Source organism: Loxodonta africana, chromosome 18, assembly GCF_030014295.1.
Source record: "Loxodonta africana isolate mLoxAfr1 chromosome 18, mLoxAfr1.hap2, whole genome shotgun sequence".
Classification (NCBI taxonomy): domain Eukaryota; kingdom Metazoa; phylum Chordata; class Mammalia; order Proboscidea; family Elephantidae; genus Loxodonta; species Loxodonta africana.
Window position 1 is genome coordinate 47725000 of NC_087359.1, and position 19756 is coordinate 47744755.

Below are 19756 nucleotides of genomic sequence, written 5' to 3' on the forward strand. Positions count from 1 at the left end.
TTTCGCCAATGCCTTCAGAGCAGCTTGGATTTCTTCCTTCAGTACCATGGGTTCCTGATCATATGCCACCTCTTGAAATGGCTGAATATCGAATAATTATTTTCAGTATAATGACTCTGTGTATTTCTCCATCTTCTTTTGATGCTTCCTGCATCATTTAATATTTTCCCCATGGAATCCTTCACCATTGCAACTCGAGGCTTGAATTTTTTCTTCAGTTCTTTCAGCTTGAGAAACGCCGAGCATGTTCTTCCCTTTTGGTTTTCCATCTCCAGCTCTTTGCACATGTCATTATAATACTTTGTCTTCTCGAGAGGCCCTTTGAAATCTTCAGTTCTTTTACTTCATCAATTCTTCCTTTTGCTTAAGCCGCTCGACGCTCAAGAGCAAGTTTCAGAGTCTCCTCTGACATCCACCTTGGTCTTTTCTTTCTTTCCTGTCTTTTCAGTGACCTCTTGCTTTCTTCATGCATGACGTCCTTGATGTCATTCCACAACTCGTCTGGTCTTTGGTCACTAGCGTTCAATGCGTCAAATCTATTCTTCAGATGGTCTCTAAATTCAGGTGGGATATATTCAAGGTCATATTTTGGCTCTCATGGACTTGCTCTGATTTTCTTCCGTTTCAGCTTGAACTTGCATATGAGCAATTGATGGTCTGTTCCACAGTCGGCCCCTGGCCTTGTTCTGACTGATGATATTGAGCTTTTCCATCATCTCTTTCCACAGATGTAGTCAATTTGATCTCTGTGTGTTCCATCTCACGAGATCCATGTGTATAGTCGCCGTTTATGTTGGCGAAAGAAGGTATTTGCAATGAAGAAGTCGTTGGTCTTGCAAAATTCTATCATTCGATCTCCAGCATTGTTTCTATCACCAAGGCCATATTTTCTAACTGCTGATCCTTGTTTCCAACCTCCGCATTCCAATCGCCAGTAATTATCAATGCATCTTGATTGCATGTTCGAGCAATTTCAGGCTGCAGCAGCTGATAAAAATCTTCTATTTCTTCATCTTTGGCCCTAGCAGTTGGTGCGTAAATTTGAATAATAGTCGTATTAACTGGTCTTCCTTGTAGGCGTATGGATATTATCCTATCACTGACAGCGTTGTACTTCAGGATAGATCTTGAAACGTTCTTTTTGACAATGAATGCAACACCATTCCTCTTCAAGTTGTCATTCCCAGCATAGTAGACTATATGATTGTCTGATTCAAAATGGCCAATACCAGTCCATTTCAGCTCACTAATGCCTAGGATATCGATGTTTATGTGTTCCATTTCATTTTTGACGATTTCCAATTTTCTTAGATTCCAGGTTCCAATTATTAATGGATGTTTGCAGCTGTTTCTTCTCATTTTGAGTCGTGCCACATCAGCAAACGAAGGTCCCGAAAGCTTTACTCCAAACACATCATTAAGGTCGACTGTACTCTTAGGAGGCAGCTCTTCCCCAGTCATCTTTTGAGTGCCTTCCAACCTGGGGGGCTCATCTTCCAGCACTATATCAGTGTTCCGCTGCTATTCATAAGGTTTTCACTGGCTAATGCTTTTCAGAAGTAGACTGCTGGGTCCTTCTTCCTAGTCTGTCTTAGTCTGGAAACTCAGCTGAAACCTGTCCTCCATGGGTGACCCTGCTGGTATCTGAATACCAGTGGCATAGCTTCCAACATCACAGCCAACACACAAGCCCCCACAGTACGACAAACTGACAGACACTATACCTACTAAAAGAAAAAGCATTTCTTATTCCATAATACGTTAATGGATACCTGTATGTGTCAACAAATCTGTATCTATGACATCATTTCTAATTAGTCCACTTATGGTTGTTTTATAATTTTTTATTTTATTGTGCTTTAGGTGAGTTTACAGCTCAAGTTAATTTCTCATTAAAAAATTTATACACATATTGTTTTGTGACATTGGTTGCATTCCCCACAATGTGACAACATGCTCCTCCTTTCCAACCTGGGTTCCCTGTGTCCATTTGTCCAGTTGCTGTTCCTTCCTGCCTTCTCATCTTGCTTTTGGACAGGAGTTGCCCATTTGGCCTCATATATTTGATTGAACTAAGAAGCATGTTCCTCACATATGTTATTATTTGTTTTATAGGCCTGTCTAATCTTTGTCTAAAGTGGGCTTTGGGTGTTTCATAATTTTTTAAGTAGTCCTTTACTGCTGGACATTTAGGTTATTTCCCATTTCTCAATATTATAAACAATGTCACAACAAACAACCTTTTATGTAACCACATCTTTGTGCACAGTCCAATGTTCTCCTTGGACCAAAACCAAAAAACCAAACCCGCTGCCATCGAGTTAATTTCAACTCATAATGAGCCTATAGGACAGAGTAGAACTGCCCCACGGAGTTTCCAAGGAGTGTCCTTTTGGTTAGCAGCCGTAGCTCTTAACCACTATGCCACCAGGGTTTCCCCCCCTTAGAACAGTGGTTCTCAATCCTGGCTGCACAGTAGACTCAACCCAGAAGAGCTTTTAATACACATGATACCTATGTTCCACCCCAGATCAAAAAAATAATCTGATGGTGGTGCCTGAATTTTTTTTTTAACTCTTCAGATGGTTCTAATGTGCAGTCAGACTTCAGAATCACTGCCTTAGAATAAAGTCCTTTAAATCCTTGCTTCTCAAAGTGTGGTACCTGGACCAGCAGCTCCAGAATAGATGTAAGGATGGGGTTCACATGGGAACTTGTTAAGTACCTAGTACGTAATAGGTGCTCCATAAATAACACCTACTACGATTGTTATTAGTGTTCACACTGGCCAGTATTACATGGTCACTGGCCAGAAAGAAGAGTCTACTCTGCCGGCCTTGTGGACAGAACATTCCAATCCACATTGGTGGGAGTTTGTGTAGGATCTGTAGCCTTTAGGAATACTAAAAGGTAATGCTATGATAACATAACTCAGCATTTATCATGATATGCCTGCATCGATCCTTACATTTTTATATATGTTGGTTTTGCCTCACCAATTAGAAAGTTAAGTTTTTGAGAGGAAAGGCTACGCAGTAAAAATCTGAGCCCCTCAAAGTTTCTTGCATGTGATATTACACTGAAACCTATGAGTGCTGGAACTGAACAGGACTGCTTGTTTTCCTGGGTCTTGCAAGCTTTCCGTCTATGACAGGGTGCAGTCTTACCACTTTTTTCTCTCTCCTTTTAGTGGAAAATGCTTGAGTTTTTCTTCTCTGACAGGTTTCCCCCTTAAACAGGTTCTGGCTTTCACAGGTTTTACTGTATCTGTAAACTGATTTGTATTCTGGTGGTCTTCCGCTGGTTACAATGGCAAGAAGCTGTTCCCTTTCTTTAAAATGCTCAGATAAATTTGTACCTTCCCATTTTCCAAATTTTGGGACCTAAGAACTGTGCAAATACAACCATCCACAACAGGAATGATTTGGTTTTCACAAATAAAAGGCCTATACTACTTACTCACCAAGAAGGAATGAAACATTAGCTGGCTGGTACTGAGCAATAGCACACAGCTTCCAAGAAACTCTACTGGCCAATTCTACTCTGCCGTATAGGGTCGCTATGAGTCAGAATTGACGCGACGGCAGTGGGTTTAGTGTTTTGTCCAAGAAAAGGTTTTTATTCACAGGTAGAGACTCTAATCTGGAGGTAAATGAAGGTACAAAAAAAAAATAACGCTTTAAAAGCCAGGCTTGATACACGTATGCAGCTGGCCAGCAGTCCTAAGAGGCTAAATTAGAGAAAATGTTGCGTTCTTTGTCTTCCCACAATTTTCTTCTTCTAAGACTGTGAGGTGTACAATCCAAAATATACAGAGATGATGTCTGTTAAGTCTGTTCCCCTTAAAGAGTTCAAAGTATCTTGGGATTTTATTCCTATCCGTACTTTTACTGTGTAAACCAATTTTAGCTAGAACAGGAATATGGCAATCCTGGCCAATAAGAAGGGCAGTATTTCTGTTACAAAACACAGGTAACTGGTGCCAGTTTGTATGATGGGTGGCAGTAGCAGGTGCCTGTTTGTTAAAATTTGTAACAGAAATTGAAGGCTTTTTGGGTGACAGTTCTCCTTCCCCTCACTCCCAATAACTCAAACACAGAAAAAAGCATCTTACACAGCTAAAACCTAACTGGTATTAGAAGTAAACATTTTATTATGTAACAGAAGTTAAAGTTTTCTAATATCTGTATCAACAAAACCAGAAGCCATTCTGGGCACAACAAGAAAAATTTTCACAATCAAAACTACCTCTCACTTTTCAGAAACATGACAAGTGGTTAAATGCCCTGCAAACAGACAGGGCCAAATCCTTCGGTCTGCATGGTAGCTGAACAAAGTGCGAATTACTGAACTATCGTCCCAAAGGGGACTGAAGCAGATGAGAGGACAGGGGAGCTCACAACCCAACACTCAAACTCAGGCCAGGAGTCTGTCCGTGGTCCAGTTCTGGTCATTCTGACAAGTCGCTCTGATCCAGCACAATTATCCTGTGAGTGTTTTTGAAAGGAAAAAAAAAAAAGGGAGTTTTGAGTTGGTGTGTATGTTTTTAATGACACGATACCCTCTCTTTCTATTCAACTGAATTCAAAGGAAAGTGATCTTGGATTTTATAATTAGGGGAGATTATGATTATGATCAACTAGTATACCACAGAAATGCAAAACGACTACAAAGCAACTGAGAGTAGAATCTCCCACACTCCCTCTACTAAAATGGTTCCTGTACCGACTCTACCGCTTACTTAATCAGGTACTTTATATTTTAATTAACCACAAAGACTAAAAATTTCAAAACTGAGCAACCTTGTCTGAATTAAAATTTTTGTCATTAATATTTATTAAGGTGCTGGTAAATGTTTAAAAGTCTGCTCATGCTGTCTATAAACAGTGAACTTTGACCTATAAGTACCTGGTATCTCATTACCTGGATGGTTCAGACCAACCCAGTCGCTTCCAAAAACAGGGTTTTAGTTCATCTTGATGAAATATAGGAGGAAGAAAAAATCTGATTACTTTCGAGGTCAAAGAATGCCAGTATTCAGAAGTCACATGAGTTTAGGGTAGACGGTTTTACCCTTAACTGTTGTTTTATCCTTCAGAGGAGGAATCTTTCTAAAAACACAGTTGATGGGTTTGCCCTTCTAACACTCTACAGCTCCCTGCCATAGTGATGGACACTAACGACATGAATTCACGAAGCCCCTACATTACCTTCTCAGTGAATTCAAGACTAGCTAAAATGTTCACATACTCTGGGTCCTGTGCCAGTCACGGTCTGGGAGGAGACAGAACGTGTTCCCAGAGGTTTAAATAAAGAGCCCTTAATGAAGTGACTACTTACAGAGTTGTAGTTAGGGTTAAGGGAGCGAACAGGGATGGCAAGGCACCCAGTGACTAGCAGCAGTGAGAAGTCTGTATCACTTCTATGTCTGAAGTGACAAGGGGAAGGAACAATTACTGGGATCAGCTGGGAAGAGCTGGAACTGGGAAGGATGGGCTGCCTTACAGAAGCTGTGCTTTGGAGGGACACTGCTTCTATCAGAGACAAGGTACTGAAGTAGGGAGGAAGAGGAGGGAATACCCCAACCTCTCTCCTGTTCTCTGATCCTACTGGGCAACAGGAAGCCCAGCTGGCCAAGAAGCCCAGGAGATGCAGTCCACGAGGGTCAGCCTCCTGGGGTACCATGCAGGGTAGAAAAAGGAGGAGAATGAGAATGGACTACAGGAAGGGATTCTAGGTGATCGGAAAGGGTTAACGTCTCTCACGGAGTAGGAGGCATTTAAATATAGAAGAGAATTGGTGTAGCAGAAGCTTTAAAGCTCTATAAAAAAAAGTTTTGAATTAAGGTTAATTTATAACTTTCACATTACTTGTAGACTCCATTGAAAGTCCATAATATATGATTTCTTACTGGGTTCTGCAGCCTCGGGGTGAGCTAAATTTAGAGCTTTTTTGAAGGCTCCAGACAATTAGAATGAAAACATCTTTCCAGACAATGCGCGAGATAATGAGATGGGCTGAAGGCTGGCTTCAGAAATAGAACTGGATGTTATCACTGTTTTGTGCTGGGGAATATGACTAGCAGTCAACAGAAAATCTGAGCCACAGGGAAAAAAAAATTATCAAAGGTAGCTGGGATATGTATAGCAACTGGGAGACATATCTAAGTAACACTGATGCTCACCAAAGTCCAAGTACTATACGCTACTTTATATACACTTGTTCATTCATACCTTCTTCGGAAGTCCCTAAAAAGCTCTCTGATTTCCTTCTCTCTAGCCTGATGCTTTCTTCCCCTTTTCTCTTCTTTTCACCAACTGCTTGGTCCTTGGTATCTGTCTCCCTTCAATGACAATAATTTTGGGCATCAAGCCATGTGTATAATGGCCAGGGAAACACCACCACCTCCCCAAGGAAACCCGGTAATAACTAGCACTACTGGAGTGTTCTCGATGGGCCAGGCATTGGTTCAAGTGCTTTTATGTATATTGACACATTTAATTCTCATGACACAACCGGATGTGGTAGTTACCACTATTATCCTCATTAAATGAAAAAGAAAATGAGACACAGAGAAGTTAAATTACACATCAAGTAGGTCTTAGGGCTGGGATCTGAACCCAGGAAGTCTGCTCTCCACCACTATGCTGTATTGCCTCAAAGAAAAAAAAGCATCTTAGTTATGTTGTAATTGGCATCCTTTTTTACAACCACCATTTATCTTATTGCGTTATCTTTATTTCCTGAAACTCTCTCTGAATGAAGTATCTGAATAATTTAAGTATATAATAATTTAAGATGACATTTATCAAACTACTGAGCAAAAAAACTGTCTCCCCCATTCAACTTACTATAAGCTCCTTACAGGTAGAGATGTCTTACTCCTCTTGGCACATTGAGCCCCCACCTCAGTGCTTGGCTCATTGCCAGTGCTCAATAGGTGCTGGCTGAACCAAGCCAATTCTGCTCTGTTTGCATGTGGTGGATATTCAAGACAAATTATTAAAATGACAGAAAACAAATCCAGCTAGGATGAAAAAGAATCTTCTCTCATCACCTCCCGTCGTTAGCTAAATCATAACTCTAGAGAGGGAAGGGTTACCTTCTCCTACCTCCACCCCAGTGCTGCAGACCAGAGAGCCATCTGGCTCCTGCTTGAGCAAGAGCAGGTGTTGTTAAAGTGTAAAGCCAGCTGGCTCCACTGTCAGATAGCGATGGCTATTAGAAAGTTTTTATGCATCTGCTGAATAAAAATCTGTTATTCTGCAGCTTCTTAGACTAGCTCTGTCCTTTGGAGCAGAAGAGAAGAAGCTGACTCTTCCCTTTACGATACTTCAGGTATTTAAAGGCAGCTATCAAATTCTCCACTCCATTTGTTCTTCTTCAGACTGAGCCTCCCGGGCTCCTTCAGCTGTTCTCATAGGACATGCTGCCTAGACTTCCAAAAGCAGCCACCCTCTTCTGTTTGTTGGTGTCCCCTTTTAAAAGGTGACACCCAGAGTGAAGCCCCACACTGCGTCCTACAAGTCCTCTAGACATTTAGCATGAGACAACTACCTTGATCTCGCCAGTAGGTTTGGGCTTATTCAGCATTAGTGCTGCACTGATCTTTTTAGCAACTGCATCAAACTGAGGGCTCACAGAGTCGCTGTTCATGCGTCCCCCAAGAAACATTTCTTGAATTCCTACCATGTCTCAAGATGCATGTTAAGTACCGGGCATATAAAAATAAGACACACTTCCTGCCCTTGATGAAGTTATAGTGAGCAGGCGCTTCTGATAAAAAAAAACTTCCTAATAAGGTCACGTCTCTCGTATTCTATACTCTTTGGATCTAAACGTTCACCTTCATCTTTTAGAGAAATCTAACATTTCCACCTGTCAGGACCATTCTGAATCCTGACTCTATCACCCATCACACTAGCATTCATTTCTAGATTTGTTGTTATCTAAAAATCTGATGAGCCTGCCTTTTCTGATTTACTTCAGATGAAAGCGTTGAAGGTGGCAGGGCCAAGGTACAGCAATCTTAGAGGCCTCTCTCTATACTGATATCAATCTACTAATCAGTATTTTGAGCCCTGGGGATGGTTGGCAGGAGAGTGGCAAGCACGGGGTGCAGACAGGTGGAGTCAGGGCTGGGTTAGATAAGGCAATGTGAAGCCATCACCAGACGCTCATTCTCCAAAGAGTCTAGACATTAAAAAAAACAAACCACCCAGCCCTGCTTCCTGAAAATAGAAGAAAAGGATCCCCTACTGGGAACAATAACCTTGCAGAGCCCTCTGGAAGGTTCGAGAGTCCTTTGTTCTCCTCCGGTAGCTGCAGCCATCTTTCCAGGTCCTCATCAAGAGTAGAGTGAGCTCTGTCCAAGGCCAAGTGAAGAGAAATGAAACAGAAGTCATATCCACTCTCCCTTGACCAAGAAGAAGCATAACTGAAGGCGTTTTGGGGAGATGGAAGGAATGGAGTTACATCACACATCACAGACAAAAGGTTCCTGAAACTTTCCTTCAAAAATATTTATCTTCTCCTTCCCTCTGCCTCTTTGTCTTCTCTGTCTCCCCGCTTTCCTCTCAGGTCACAGGCTTGTCTCCTCTACTTTCCAGACCTTGCTTTGCATGTTTCTATTTTCCTTCCTTATGGAGAATAATTTAGCCCTTGAGGAGTATGACAGGTACCGGATTAACTACCCAGAAGTTAGTCACAACATTCTTCTCTGTTGCCTTCCTCTTTGATAGCAGTTGGAAAGCTAAAAAGTTCAACTCTGGATAAAAAAGGGCAGTCAGCTAGCATATTTCTTTGCCCCACCCCCTTATCTCTGCCTGGTGCGTGGACAGCAGCCATTTTGCAGCCAGGAGGTAACAAGCCTGAGGACAAAAGCCAACACGCTACAGGTGGCAGAGCAGGGTCATCAAACAAGCCTAAGTCCCTGGTGGCAACACTGAGCTGCCACACCAGCCATGCTCTGCCAACCCCTGGACCTCTTGTTATGTGAGACAAGCTCCCTGAAGCACAATGGTGAGGTTCTGTCACCTGCAGCTCAAAGCACTGTGCATGGCTCTCCAAGGATCCACAGGGCCAGGATTACGGCAAGGCAGGTGGTATAAGAGCAAAGGTCAGATCCTGTCTTGCTTTAAATCTTAAATATTTTATTCATCATAGATTGTTTTTTTGCATTCATTTTTATTTTTTAAAATATTGCCTTGAAATATTATTTATCTTCTCACCCCTGCAAAAATGGCACTGGTTAAAAACATAGAAAACAACAAATGCTGATGAGGTTGTTGGGAGATAAGAATCCTACTCCACTGCTGGTAGGATTGTAAACTGCTTCAGCCACTATGGAAAACAGTATGGTACTTCCTCAAAAAGCTAGAAATAGAAATACCCTATGCACCAGCAATCCCACTCCTGGGTATATACCCTGGAGAACTAAAACTACTGACATGAACAGATAGATGCACACCTACGTTCACTGCCACATTATTCGCAATAGCAAAAAGATGGCAACAACCCAACTGCCCATCAGCAAATGAATGGATGAACAAACTGGTGCATACACACAATGAAATGCTACGCAGGTTTTCAATTCTAATGATGAGCTCTCAGAATATACTGTAACGTGGATGAATATGGAGGACATGGTGCTGAAATAAGTTAATCACAAAAGGACAACTACTGTATAATCTCACTATTACAAAAATACAACAACAGGTATACAAAGCATTATTCTTTGGTGGTTACCAGGGATGGGAGGGAGAATCACTTTCTAGATAGTAGACACTTGTTAGTTCTGGTGATAGGTAAGGCAATACCAAATAAGGGTGAAGTCAGCACAACTTGACCAAGGTAAAACACGACACAAAGAAGTACACAAGAATAAGGAACAATTTTGGTAAAAGCATACAAAAATTTTGCAAAAACATACATAATTTTGCAACAACAGTAATAACAACCAAAAAATATGTGTGTGGTTACATAAGTAGATATGTATGCTTATACATGTATAGGTAAAGACATGTGAATACATGAGTACGCATGTATAGGTGTTTCTGTAGGCAAATGTATACACGTTTGTGTGTATTGCATATAAAAACTCATTGCTGTCGAGTTGATTCTGACTCATAGCGACCCTATGTGACAGAACAGAACTGCCCCACAGGGCTTCCAAGGAGCAGCTGGTGGATTCGAACTGCCAACCTTCTGGTTAGCAGCCAAGCTCTTTAATCACTGAACCACCAGGGCTCCATATATTCATATATAAAATAAAGCACATAGGTGACACAGTTACGGATACTTCCTAGACATAACCAAACACCTGTCTTGGGATTGGGTTACTGGGTTTGAGGGCTTCGGACCATAGTCTCGGGGGCAATTTGGTCAATTGGCATAACATAGCTCATAAAGATAATGCTCTACACTCCAGTTTGGTAAGCAGCATCTGGGGTCTTAAAAACTTGCAAGCAACCATCTAAGATGTAACCATTGGTCTCTACATCTCTGGAGCAAAAGAGAAAGAAGGAAACCAAAGACTCAAAGAAGAAACTAGTCTACAGGACTAACACGTCTACACGAACCATGGCCTCACCTACCTTGAGACCAGAAGAACTAGACAGTGGCCGGCTACCACTCCTGACCGTTCCGGCCAGGGACACAATAGATGGTCCCAGATAGAATGGGACAAAAATGTAGAACAGAACTCAAATTCCTAAAGAAGGCCAGATTTACCGAATCAGTAGAGACTAAAGGAACCACCAAGACTATCACCCTGAAAAAAACTGGAACTCAAACCACTCCCAGAGATTACATATCAGCCAAAAGACAAGAGTAGCTCATAAAATAAATAATAACACCCATTAGTACTGTGCTCCTCTAAATAATCATTTAAATGAGGCCTGATGGTCAACATTTACCCTAGATCAAAGATGAGAAGGTAAGGGGGGACAAGGGAGCTAGATTAATGGGAACAGAACAACCGGAATGGAAATAATGAGAATGCTGATTCATTGTGAATATGTAACCAATGTCACTGAGTAATATGTATAGAAATTGTTAAACTAGAACCTAATTTGCTATTTAAATTTTCTCCAAAATCACAATAAAATACATTTTTAAAAATATTATTTAGTTGAGGGCTGGGGACCATGGTCTCCAGGCACATTTAGCTCAACTGGCATAACACAGTTTATAAAGAAAATGTTATACATTCTACTTTGGTGAGTAAGCGTCTGGAGTCTTAAAAGCTTGTAAGCAGCCATCTAGTTCACTAGTCTCAACCCTTCTGGAACAAGGGAGAATGAAGAAAATCAAAGACACAAGGGGAAGATTAGTCCAAAGAACTAATGGACCGTAAGTACCACAGCCTCCACCAGACTGAGTCCAGCACAACTAGATGGTGCCTGGCTACCACCATTGACCACTCAGACAGGAATCAAAATAGAGGGTCCTGGACAGAGCTGGAGAAAAAGGTAGAACAAAATTCCAACTCATAAAAAAAGACCAGACTTACTGGTCTGACAAAAACTGGAGAAACCCCGAGAGTATGGCCCCCATCACCTTTTTAACTCAGTAATGACGTCACTCCTGGGGTTCCCCCTTCAGCCAAAGACAGGCCCATAAAACAAAACAAGACTAAATGGGCACACCAGCCCAGAGGCAAGGACAAGAAGGCAAGAGGAGAAAGGAAAAGTGATAATGGGGAACCCAAGGTCGAGAAGGGGACAGTGTTGACACGTCATGGGGTTGGCAACCAATGTCACAAAACAGTATGTGTATTCATTGTTTAATGAGAAACTAATTTGCTCTGTAAACCTTCATCTAAAGTACAGTTAAAAAAAAGTATTTATCTTGAGTTCCTGGCCCCCCCCTTAAATTCTGTGCCCAAGGAGACTATTTCCCTCACCTCACCCTTGTCCTGGTCCTGAACGACAGCCTGGGATAAAGGAAGAAGTCAATAGGCAGAGAAGGTGAGGTGAAGTGGTTTATCGTACAACACAGGCAAAAGGAGAGCTCCCCATCACCGTCTGGATCAGATTTCTTGAGGCAACCTTGTGTTCTAAGACTGAATTGTCTGGATGATTGCTCCCATTTTCTCTCATTTGGCTAGAAAGTTCTAAAAATTTTCCTCTAAGCCCTCTGTCTAACTAAAATGTTTTGAAAGAGGTTGAAACCTGTGTTCACCTCACAAGATGAAATAAAAACAACAACAACAAAAATCACCCTTTTAGGAATAGGGGATATTAGACTAGCAAGGAAAATAACTATTTTTTTCCCTTCTTATTTACCAATCTGAGCAAGAAACTAATACAACTAACATTTTTAAAATCCTTTCAAAAGTCCAGCTTTTTCTGTTACCTCTCCGTGTCTTCTCCTAGATCCTGAATTTCTTTGATCCAAAGTATACTGCTATCTTCTTTTTTATTGTCAGTTTCTTGTTCTCCTAAGTGCCTTTGATCTAAAAACAGTTGAAGGAATTAACTTTATTAGAAAAAAAAAATCTTTTTTTTTCCACGAGAAAGTTTGCCTTGAAATGGAGTGCCAAAAATGAAGGCCAGTCAGTGGCCCCTGAAGTATGCAATGTACTAGTTCTCTTCCCACGAGAGCAGGAGGCCAGGTGGCCGTCTGCAGGCGACTGTGTTCACAGCAGCTGCTTCTGGGGTCTTGGGAGCTCTCTGGCACCAGGTGAAGCTGCAGGAAACCTTGCCTGTGCCAAGGCTCAAGAGAGAGAGAAGAAAGCAGAGGAAAGAAAGGGCACATAAAAGAGGAGGCCAAGAACCCTGAAAACCAGTTGTACCAATTTGCTTTGGGGGACCAACCTGTTCTCATTTGTTAGATGTTTCCATGGTTGCAGCCCTGGGAAAAGAATCTGGGTGGGGAAGGGGTGTACCTCAAATGTATGCCAGGCATTTTGCATATGCCATCTTACTTAATCCTGCCGACACCCTATGTGGGGAAGGAGATCTATGTAGTCAGCGTACCATTCATAGAGCAGCCCGGGTCACTCGTGGTGTTCTCGTCCGACACTGTGGGTGAGGCCCGCTGCTGTTTCAGGTGCTCTGTCACAACACAAAAGCAGACGCGAATTATGTCTTTCTCAAGGTCTCTGGGTTTTGAACTCACCTAGGAGCACCAGGGGCCGGGGGGCAAGAAGTCCTGGAGATCTGATTCTGTAAAGAAAACCCTGCGGAGCAGTTCTACTCTGTCACACTCGGGGTGTCTCCATGATTCAGAATCTATTCAACGGCACTGGGCTTGGTTTTGGGTTTTGGTTACATGTTACACCAGAGGTTCTCAAAGGACGGTCCTATGACCAGCAGCATCGGCATAAGCTGAGAGCTTGTTAGAAATGCAAATTCTCAACCCCACCTCATACCCTCTGAATCAGAAATTCTGGGCGTGGGGCCCAGCCATCTGTGTTCTCACCAGCCCTCAAGGTGATTCTGCTGCCTGATGGAGAACCACTGCTCAGGGCATGCCAGGTTGGAAAGGAATTCCTCAAGCATGACAAAAATCCATAAAACTAAAATGAAAAAGAAAAATGCTGCCACTGCTGCAGCTGCTAGGTAACACAGCCCTGTGTGGCAGGCACTGTTTCTAGGCACTGACGTACATTAATTCACTAACCTTCACAACAGCCCTGTGAGGACGATCTCATGGTTGTTATTCCTTTTTAACAGATGACGAAATTAAGGTAAAGAAAGGCAATGGAACTTGCCTAAAATCACATCCATAGTAGGTGTTAGAGCTGGAGTTCGATTCTGGGCAGTCTAGCTCTAAGGTTTATGCTCTTAATCTGTATTTTATACTCTCTCTCAAAACGTTTATAACGATATCAGAGCAATCCAAGTTTTCCCCCACCTCTACTGGCCTTTATTTCATACTTTTTACCTGGTCTATAAATCAGAATCGACCCAATGGGAACAGGCAGACGGAAAGACAGAAGGCAGAGACTATAATTTCCAGCTCCTAAAGAAAGAATCACTAGGTCAAGACAAGTATCTGCTTTATGGGTACATGGCTTTGCATTTGTTAGACATTCAGTCTCCTCCAAGTGCTCCTGCAAACAGGGCAGAGAGACAGGAGGGAGCATAGCCAGGCCACCCAGAGCACTGTGGGATGCAGGTGCAGGTTGGCTCCCTTCCTGAAGATCAGAAAGCAGCCCCTACGTGGCAGCTCCTGGTCATCAAGAGGCCCCATAATATCCTTTAAAATAAAAAATTCATTTTTATCCTTGTTAAAAGTAGTCCCTTGTTGATTTGGAAGGATCACCTATATCCTGGAGTTCCCCTTTAGGCTGTTGTCAGGAGCCTACAGCTTTGGACATGGGCCCTCCAAAGAGCGGGTCAGCCCAGGCTACTCCCGCAGCGGTCTCCTGAGGGGAAACAACAGGTGATGACATGCAATAACCAGGTGGGAAGGTCCATTATCAGGATAAACTACTCAAGTGCCCTCTGCTCTTTGTCTTTCTGGAAAATTACTGACCCATCTTAAAGTGCAGATATCACCTAGAAACTTGGCCCACATAATTTCCGTAAGTGAAACGAGCGAGGGCTTCTGAGAGTGCTGGGGTGCAGCAGTGTTGTGAGGCTAGAGCCCAAGTGGGAGCCTGGTAATGCCACTGTTGAAATGGGGAAGGTGGGCGCAGAGGTATCACATGGTGACGTAGAGAGGACAGCAGGATTCAGAGGGAAAGTATCAGCCACCATCAAGTGGCATGTGAGTCTACAAATACTGCGTTAAGCCATGACCGAGGAACTGATGACACCTAGAATCTACCTGAGCAGGACAGGTATGGGTAACCCCTACTCTCACAACAGTGGTTCTATTATTTTACTAAGAAGAGCAACTGGAGGAGGAACTTATAAGGATGGACCAAGAAGTCTCAGAGGATACAATGAGAGGGAGTGTTTAATAAGAGCCTGACCCAGCAACCCAATGCCCTGCACAATCTTGTGACATTGGGTGAGGGGTGAGGCGAAGTGAGGCAAGGAAGGGTCTTTTGTTGTTGTTAGTTGCCGTGGAGTAGATTCCGACTCATGGTAACCCCATGTGTGCAGAGTAGAACCCTATGTGCTCCATACGGTTCTCAAGACTGTGACTTTTAGGAAGCAGATCACCAGGCCTTTTGAAGGACCTGTAGGTGGGTTAGCAGTCCAGCGCTTAACCTTTGCGCCACCCAGTGACTCCTAGAAAGGACCTAACCCATTGCCATCAAGTCAATTCCAACGCACAGCAACCCTATAGGACAGAGAAGAACTGCCCCATAGGGTTTCCAAGGAGCAGCTGGTGGATTCAAACTGCTGACCTTTTGGTTAGCAGCCAAACTCTTCACCACTGCACCACTACAGAAAAAGAGAGAAACCAAGTGAGGTTTCTGGCAGCTCTGACTGGCCTCACTCAAGTTCATCAGGCTGTGGACCAGAGGCTGGGAGCTGTGATAAGGAATAGGGAAGCCGGCCACCTGCCTCCAAACCCTCTATAACCATGCACCATTTACTTTCAGTTGGGCAGAGCTGGCCTATTAAAAAAAAAAAAAAAAAATTAGCTGCAAATAAAATTGAGCAGGTACCACTCAGCTTCTGCCTCAAATAGAAAATTCTGATCTCATTAGGTCTTGTGCCACTGACTTCCCTGCCCTCAAGAAAGGGATTTATCCACAATGCCAATACCTTCAGTGCCTCCTGCTAATGGCAAAACTGACAGTACAGCTGTCTTGGCCTTGGTAGCCAAAACTCAGGCCTCTAAGCTGGTTTGAAAGGGAGATAAGAATTCCTTTAATAAAAGATGTGTGTGTTTTGTGTGTATATTCTAACAACAAAATAATTTTTTTTAATGGATCATAATGAACCACTTGAATATTGTTCTTTTCCCTCAGACATTAAGCACTTTAAATAACAAAATGACAACAAAGACAGGCCAATTATCCTGGCCAGGCTGAGGCAGTAATCTGAGGCCCATTTTATTGGAAAACTTCCCCTTTCTGAATTCTATACATTCAACCAGAACTTCCTAGGGCCTTCTGTATAAGTGCCCATACCAGAGGCAAAGAAAACATATCCTGGACAGGGGCTGTAACCAACAGGGGGCATGGGGTATTCTGTGTCAAACATTCCTTACCAATTTCATCAAGCAGCTCCTGAGATGGTGGTGGTAACTCATCGATGTGATGCTGTGAGATGGCTTCTACTAGTTCTTGAAGAAGATAAAGGGGAAAATGACTTAACATCTCCTGGACCTGAATTGGATTTTCCAAGCTCCCACATGGATTTGCCTTAGGATTTCTCAATGATGAAACATTGGAAGAACCCCCCTACGTAACAGCCCTATTTGAGATTTTCTTAATGTGGGAATAGCCTGCACTCCTTCTTTTGCCCCCAAACCCTGTCCTAAATCACCCTTTACTCCAGTACTGCTTGATCTGTGCCCTCCCTCCCAAAGGAAATTTGGAGTAGGTGAGGTACAAATTCTTATTAAGAGTCTCAGGGCTCAATCTGGACCAGGGTTGCTGGGGGGATATAGAGGCTCTGAACCAGCCAAAATGAGCAAGACTACAACCTATAGGGCCTTACTCTATAGATTACTAGCTCAGGGAGGCATAGGAAGGAGCGACCATGCTTTGGGCCTTTCCCCAAGTGCTCAATTACAACATTAACCAAAACCCCTCAACATAATTCACAAAATCTCTGTCCCTTGTAGGGCATCTCAATAGTTGTACTAAAGACATAAGACATTAAAATTAATGTAGTAAAGGCAATATGCCTCAAGAGCTGTTAACACCCTCATTCCCTCTGACTTGAAAATTGTCTTCTAGGAATCTATCCTAAAGAAAGGGTCAGAGGTGCAGAAAAAGGTTTATGTACAAAGAGTCAAAATTGGAAAACAATATAATCTTCAAAATAGAGGACTGGTTAAGTGACATATGTAGAACAGACTACTATGTAGCCATTATATACATTTCTAAGTCATTTTTAACGACAGGGAAAAACCACAAAATAGAGTATCGAGGGAAAAAAGCAGGCTAAAACTAATATATGATACGATCTCAACTATGTTAAAAAACATAATTTTCTATACATTTCTAAAAATATGAAAAGATAAGCACCAAAATGGTATAAGAGGTTACAAAGTGGTGGTAGGGTTAAAAGGTGGTTTTTATTTTCTTTTTCAAGCTCTTCTTTATTCACCAAGTTTTCTGCAATGAGTATGTTTTACTTTTATAATCATGGAGAAAAAGAACATTTTTGTCTTCATCTAATGTAGCATCCGAGATGAGAACAAGGCTCTCTTAACATGGCTTACTATTCTGGAGTTCTATTTTGATATTAAATACGGGGTACCTTTGTGCAGGCTCCTTCTCTGGGCGGTGGGGAGTGATGTGCCAGATGCCTTAGCCGTGCTGGGGGAACCCGGCCCCGTAATCACAGACAACCTTTTCTGTAAGATAGAAACATGGTAACCGACATGTATATTGAGTTAAAAAACCACATGCAGCGCAATCATTTCCAGGATTAAGTTTGTGTATTATTTATGAAAGAAGTCACTTGTTATGCAGGCGAAGTCGAACTTTGTTCCAACATCCCCTCCTCTGGCAAGCCTTCTTACCCCTCTTTGCCTCCTTAGCACTCAGTACTTACGTCACTGTTACATCAGACCTGTCTTTCTCCCAAGGTGGTGAGCTCCTCAGGGGCAGACCTATGTGTTTCTGATTCATACTCCATGCCTAGAAGAGCGCCTGGGATAGTGCCTGGCACTTAGAACCTACCCAATTAACAGTTTGCTGAACGAAAGCATGAAGTTCCCTGTCATTTCCCTACCTAGAAGTGAGACCCTTTGTGAACCAAATGCCCAAGGAAGTTGTCAATCACTTCTTTTCATTGAGGATGAAAGTAAGTGATCAATTTGTCTTTTGAATGGTCAGTCAAGTATTTAATAAGCAAATACCAAGTAAGGAGCTTGTAGCTTTCTTGAAGGGGCCAAGCATATGAAATATGATGGAGTGAGGAGGGGCGAGGGAGAGGAGATAAAGGGGGAGGGAGAAAAGGTAGTCTGTACAATAAGCTGTTTTTACCACAGACTATTTCTTTAGGAGGTCAGAGAAGGTGGAGAACCATCAGCACTCTCAGGGAAGTAACCAGAGGGGGTTTCAAAGAGGAGGCAGAGCTTGGGCCTCCTCAGTTGAGTAGATCACCGTGAGAGGGAGGGATCAATGCAGATGAAGGCAACATCATAAACTATGGCACAGAGGTTGGCTCTTTAGAGAAATTGCCAAAAATTATCTCTGGGGGAAAAAAAAATAGCATGACAAACCAGGATCCATCCCACAATACAGACTCAGGACACAAGCCCCGGGAAGCCTGGAGAGGATGCAGCTGTCTTCTTTGCAAACTGGATAAATTCTGGGCTGGCCCCATGCATGTGCAATGTAGAATTTACGTACTTACGAGGCCAGTGAATCTTGAAGGGGAAATTTCAGAGGAAGTAAGGAGGGAATCCAGGCTCTTTGCTTTTTCCCGGACAGTTGTAAATTTATCAGATGAGGTTCGAAGAGACTCTTGACTGTTCCAGCAAGAGGTAGACCCTGTTTTCACCTGAAATGTGATACTTTCAAGACCGTCTTTATATCGACTGGCAGATGAAGAAACTGACCCTGTTGTAGAAAAGAGGGCATTCATGCCTGAAACTTTTATATTATTTAAAACAAAACAACTCAAGACCCATGCTGGGGACTTTCCAAATAGTTAATAACTGAAATAACCACTGATCTGAGGCACAGCTCCTTAAGGTATAAAAAAAATTAGTCTCTAAACTTGGCCATCAAAATAAAGGAAAAATATTTAAACCACAAGTATACTGGAAATAAGGACACTGAAGAGAGGATATTTGACGCTGGCTGTGTGCTGATGTGAAGAGCCCTGGTGGCGCAGAGGTTAAGAGCTGTGCTGCTAACCAAAAGGTCAGCAGTTAAATCCACCAGCTGCTTCTTGGAAACCCTACGGGGCAGTTTTACTCTGTCCTATAGGGTTGCTATGAGTTGGAATGGATTCCGATGGCAATGGGTTTGGTGTTTTTTTTTTTTTTTTTTTTTTGATATGCTGATGCAGGACTCAGAATTACATAAGTTAAAGGGTACAGTACTGTTTTAATGTGCAAATTCTATAGAATCTAGTGCTTTTGCACTCAATTCAGTGGTCCTTAGAGTACAGAGAAGACTTTGTGTTTGCATGTGTCTCCCACAGCAAATAAAACCTTCTAACAGCTGCTTAATCACCACCACCACCACCCCTACCTGTCCTCCTACATCCCTTTCAGCTGTAGTGAGGGAACGGTCGCTGGGTCTGACTTCCCCTAGGCAGCCAATGGGCATGGGCTGGTAGTTCCTCTCCCCAGATGGTTCTCCTTCCTGTGGGTCATTACCTGGGCTGAGCGGAGTGCTGACACTAGTAGGTGCGTGGTTTATTTTGGGTGTTTTACAAGAAGCTTCCTTAAAAGAGCTGTCTCGTTCACAGGAGATACTAGACAGGTCTTGAATATCCATCAAGGATCTAAAGAGTTCAGATTAGAGCACAAAGTAATTGAGAGAAGTTGTTTAGAAAAATCAAACAATATATTCTTGAGAGGTACTTTTTAAGTGTACTCTTGACAAAATCTTTATTTGGCAATAAGCCAGAATTACAGAATATCTTAAAGAGATATTAACTTTAAAACATACCTCAGCAGGTAAAAATAAACTATTTCCATGGATGAAAGGGTATTT

General features: G+C 42.5%; 1 protein-coding gene across 9 annotated transcripts in view; it reads right to left on the reverse strand.

The window, feature by feature from the left end:
* Positions 1–3079: 3079 nt before the first annotated feature.
* Positions 3080–19756, reverse strand: part of TEX14 (testis expressed 14, intercellular bridge forming factor) — a 109098-nt gene continuing 92421 nt past the window's right edge. For 3 of the 9 annotated variants that reach the window (XM_064271296.1, XM_023553545.2, XM_023553546.2), the window contains 10 exons: positions 19417–19544; positions 18444–18649; positions 17340–17436; positions 16120–16194; positions 12981–13058; positions 12358–12457; positions 8273–8365; positions 6234–6343; positions 4924–4975; positions 3080–4487 (listed from right to left, as the gene is read on the reverse strand). In XM_064271296.1, the coding sequence (XP_064127366.1) occupies positions 4451–4487; positions 4924–4975; positions 6234–6343; positions 8273–8365; positions 12358–12457; positions 12981–13058; positions 16120–16194; positions 17340–17436; positions 18444–18649; positions 19417–19544 (976 nt within the window). In that variant the 3' untranslated portion in view covers positions 3080–4450. Of the gene's footprint in view, positions 4488–4921; positions 6344–8272; positions 8366–12357; positions 12458–12980; positions 13059–16119; positions 16195–17339; positions 17437–18439; positions 18650–19416; positions 19545–19756 lie in introns of those variants that run through there. The other 6 variants (XM_023553547.2, XM_023553540.2, XM_023553541.2 and 3 more) reach the window with 5 other exon arrangements.